Source organism: Nansenia antarctica (assembly GCF_963989245.1).
Source record: "Nansenia antarctica genome assembly, chromosome: 7".
Taxonomy (NCBI): Eukaryota; Metazoa; Chordata; class Actinopteri; order Argentiniformes; family Microstomatidae; genus Nansenia; species Nansenia antarctica.
The window spans coordinates 5,702,592-5,707,486 of NC_137677.1; the positions used below are offsets into that span (position 1 = coordinate 5,702,592).

A 4,895-nucleotide genomic window follows, 5' to 3' on the forward strand; every position below is an offset into this window, starting at 1 on the left:
TGGTCTAATAACAATTAGGGTCAGAGAGGTCAGAGTGGGGGGGGTGTGACTGCTGTTGGGCCTTGCGTGACGTTCGAATTATAAGGTTCTATCTTCATTTTTGTCAAAATTTAGTTTTTTTACATAATCTGATCCATTAGGTGTTTATTAATGCCTGTGTGGTGTTATTTTAAAAATGTTGACATGTTTGAGTTAGTAATTAATAAAATGCAAAGGTTCCATCTCACAAAACATAATGGAATGTAAAAACGTTGACGTTCAATATCTCTGAACTACCCTAAACGGAGATAGAACCTTATCATTCTGAGCTCACGCTTGGTGTGAAGTTTTTACATGGCATTTCTTGTGCTTTCAGGGTGTGTGAGGGGAGGAAGCAAGGAAGACGCGTGGAGGAGAGAGAACGGGCTTCATCTTGAGGACAAGACTCTACATGTACAGTATGTTCTGATTGGCTCAAAGGAGCGACGGCTCCCCATCCCTGACGAACTTCTTTGGACCTCTTTTGAAACCTCCGCTGAAGGGTGAAGGCACTGAGGACCGGTGATTGTGCAACCAGAAGCTGTTCCAGAACCCCTTTCACTGTTCCAGAACCCCTTTCACTGACAGAGCAGAGACACACCCAGGACAACTGCATCCTCGTAGTCGTTCTTAACAACTTATTTCCTACCTTTCCACCCTAAGGGACACCGTTCCGTAGCCCAAGGCAGGACAGCGGGGTGACGCGGTACTTTACATTTACATTTTTGGCATTTAGCAGACGTCTTATTCCAAAGCGACTTTACAATCAATACATTTGAATACTAAGCAAGTGAATCCATCAATCCACCAGTCGTAGCAGGAAGAGTAATCCAGCTCAGGCCCTGGGGCCTGACAGATACTCTTAACAGTTCTCACAGGGCCTGTAGACAGAGAGTCCCACTTATCAGTCGTCAGCCTAGGGAAAACCGTTTATTTGGCAGCTCATGCTAGCTTTTCACTTTTACACTCGGCGCCATTGATTCACGAGCCCATCTGATCTGATTAGCCTCCCAGCCTGTTCTACTGTCTGTTTACACGCACGCACGCACACACACACACACACACACACACACACACACACACACACACACACACACTCCCTCCCCCGGCCCCAGTGTGGTGCCCTGGTGCTTTAAATAAAATTAGCCGTATCGCGCGTGGCTGTCAACTTGTTGGCACATGGCAGTGGTGTCCTCTGGCCGCACTGCGATTAGCACGTCCGCTCCAGACCCACACCTGGGAACAAGAGACCCATCTGCACGCCATTAGCCCCCGTTGAGGGAGCCGCAGTGTACTGCTGTGGTACTACACTAGCCTGTGTGTTTTGTTTGGCGTGTGTGTGTGTGTGTGTGTGTGTGTGTTTACCCACTCTGGCAGGTGCTAGTGTCATGTCCGATCTGTTCAGGCGGTGAGAACGAGGGTGGATGTGACGCGGTGGTGGTGGTGGCTATGACAAACACACAGGTCACTGCTCTGACAGTGAGTGTGTGTGTGTGTGTGTGTGTGTGTCTGTGAGTGTGTTTGTGTGTGTCTATCACACTGTCAGAGAAGATCAGGGACCAGACTTTTATGTCGACGATATCAGCGAGGAATACGTAAAGGTTAGACATAAAAAGACCACCTGCGTCGTCGTCCCCCGCCGTCCCCCGCCGTCCCCCTGTCCTTATCGTTGTCCTGGTTGCCCCCCTCCCATCCCCCCCTACTCTGACCCGCCCACCCCCCCACCCTCCATCCAGGCTGTGTGTGCGTCCCGCCTCCGGGCCCGCGTGGAGGATGAGCGATGGCCCCACCCTGGACTACGAGCAGCTGCTGTCCCCCGGGCCGTCCCTCTCGGGGGTCCCCTCCAGCGGCCCCGCCCTGCTGGTCGGCGGGGACAACGAGCAGCGGACGGCCTTCGCCTTCGTGGGCCTGCTGATGCTCTTCCTGGTCTTCCTGCTGGTGCGCTGCTTCCGCATCCTGCTGGACCCCTACAGCCGCATGCCCGCGTCCTCCTGGACCGACCACAAGGACGGGGGGATGGAGAGGGGCCAGTTTGACTACGCTCTGGTTTAAGCCCCTGGGGGGAGGGAGGGAGAGAGGGAGGGAGGGAGGGAGGGAGGGAGAGAGGGAGGGAGGGAGAGAGGGAGTCCAGACCGAGACATTGGGTGTAGGTGGACCGTTTTGACTAGAGCTGGTCGCGGCCTAAAGACAGAGGTAGTGAAGGCCGGGACGCCAACGACCCAGAACTAAAACCTGACCCGTTGAGACCTAGCCCAAGATCCATCCCAGAACGTGACCCAAACCAGGCCTCTTTCGACCGACCCAGACCCAATAACCTGGGCCCGGATTCACAAAGCGTTCTTAAGAAAAAAATTGTTCTTAAGAACAAAATTTGTTCTTAAGACAAAACTTAAGAAGATTTGGTATTCATGAAGAAAATCTTATCTTTTCTTTAGTTTTTTCTTAACTTTCTTCTTAAGATTTTTCCTAAGATAGAACTTAAGAACAACTTAAGAACAAATGAGATTCTCGAAAACAAAGTTCTTAGATTTCTTCTCAAATTTCTTCTCAACTTTAAGAGAAGCTCTCACCTGTCTTAAAGCAGCTAAAGTGAAAGGGAAGTCTTACTTGAACAATTTTGTATTGCATTTATTTGATTTTTATTTATTTATTTGGATTTATTTGATTTTATTAATATTTAGTTTAGCCCTAGACAATGTGTTAACACATTTTGTTAATTCAAGTTGGTCAGAGTACTTTTGTGTGAATGTAGCCTATCACATAAAGCATGTTTGAGATATAACTGAAATGGGCCTTTCAGCCTGTGTCACATGTAGGCCTATTCCTAGATTACACCACAATGTACTCAGAAAGTAAATCAAGGAGGCAGTTGTTGTATTTGATGTATACTACTTAATTAATCATAAGTAAGATCATAAAGAGAGAGAGAGAGAGAGAGAGAGAGACAGAGGTGTAAAAATCACAGTTCAAAATCTAAGAACTTCTTAAGTGAGAAAACTAAGAAGTTCTTAAGACATAGGACAATTCTTAAGAAAAAAAATGGTGAATAGCGTTTAGTTGACAAAGCCATGACTTATGTAACTCTCTAACTCTTACGTTAACGTAAACACAGTGTGCTGTATGTATCAGCCGGATTCACAAAAGTGTTCTTAAGATAATTCTTAAGACAATTCTTAAGAAAAAAGATAAGATGTTCCTAAGAATGTTCTTAAACGCTATTCACCATTTTTTTCTTAAGAATTGTCCTATGTCTTAAGAACTTCTTAGTTTTCTCACTTAAGAAGTTCTTAAGAAGTTCTTAGTTTTCTCACTTAAGAAGTTCTTAGATTTTGAACTGTGATTTTTACACCTGTGTGTGTCTCTCTCTCTCTCTCTCTCTCTTTTGAACTTATGAAGAACTTCCATCTAAAATGTGAATATAAAATAAATAATAGTAAGGACATTGTTTCAGTTACTTGGCCTACTTAAATAACATGTTCATAATGATTAATTAAGTAGTATACATCAAATACAACAACTGCCTCCTTGATTTACTTTCTGAGTACATTGTGGTGTAATCTAGGAATAGGCCTACATGTGACACAGGCTGAAAGGCCCATTTCAGTTATATCTCAAACATGCTGTATGTGATAGGCTACATTCACACAAAAATACTCTGACCAACTTGAATTAACAAAATGTGTTAACACATTGTCTAGGGCTAAACTAAATATTAATAAAATCAAATAAATCCAAATCCCCCCCCCAAAAATCAAATAAATGCAATACAACATTGTTCAAGTAAGACTTCCCTTTCACTTTAGCTGCTTTAAGACAGGTGAGAGCTTCTCTTAAAGTTGAGAAGAAATTTGAGAAGAAATCTAAGAACTTTGTTTTCGAGAATCTCATTTGTTCTTAAGTTGTTCTTAAGTTCTATCTTAGGAAAAATCTTAAGAAGAAAGTTAAGAAAAAACTAAAGAAAAGATAAGATTTTCTTCATGAATACCAAATCTTCTTAAGTTTTGTCTTAAGAACAAATTTTGTTCTTAAGAACAATTTTTTTCTTAAGAACGCTTTGTGAATCCGGGGCCAGATCTGTTTCCGTCCATCCTATTGAAGCTCCCTTCAGGCAATTAGTCATTTGGCTGTTAATTATTTTTTTCCCTCTCTTATGCAAGGTCGTACCTAATACACATCCCGTGTCTATTTTACAGTAATAATTACTGTATTGCTTTTTGTACATTTTAGCCCTACATCTCTCTCTGTGGTGAATGTCTGACAGCACTGAACTATTCCAAGTGTTTACAGAAGCAGTTGGCCCTTTAAGAAACCAGACACTATTTGTCTCCATAGATTTATTCTTAGTGTGTGTTTTGTGTCTGTATTTAACTGAAAAGCCATATCTATACAGTATATGAATATATATCTTAGTCTATTGTTTAGTTGCCTTGTTAGCTCTAGCCAACCTGAAGATGTAGTGTTCTCTGTAGGCAACTACTGCGACTTTTAGAAACTTCGATAAATGCTTTATTTTTGTATTCAAGACTCATGTTTGGAGTCTCTTTTTTGCTATCGTTCTCAGTGTTTTTCCTCTGATTTGTAGCCGCGCTCTGATCTTCACTTTCGGTGACTCTAGGGGTCTTGGGAGCGTATAGGGCAGGGCAGTCAGCTTTGCTTGAGTGTTTTCAAGATTTCTAAGTAGATATTTTTCCTAACTGCTTTGATCTTGCTACGCTGGGTTCTATTCTGAGAAATAAAATTGGTTTTTTCTTCAATTAGTGTTGTTCAATTTCCTGTGTGAGGTAAACTGTCTGACTGGGCAGATTCCTGCTCCTGCACGATCAATAAAACACCTCACCACATTACCGTGGTGTTAATCATCTGAACCTGCTGCTAAT

At 43.1% G+C, this 4,895-nt stretch overlaps 1 protein-coding gene across 1 annotated transcript; it reads left to right on the forward strand.

Annotated features, from left to right (window-relative positions):
- Nucleotides 1-1,791: 1,791 nt before the first annotated feature.
- On the forward strand, nt 1,792-2,070 carry ctxn1 (cortexin 1; the record flags this gene model as incomplete). Its single annotated transcript, XM_080537315.1, has 1 exon — nt 1,792-2,070. One exon carries the CDS (start codon nt 1,792-1,794, stop codon nt 2,068-2,070), a length of 279 nt encoding a protein of 92 aa, XP_080393441.1.
- Nucleotides 2,071-4,895: the final 2,825 nt, after the last annotated feature.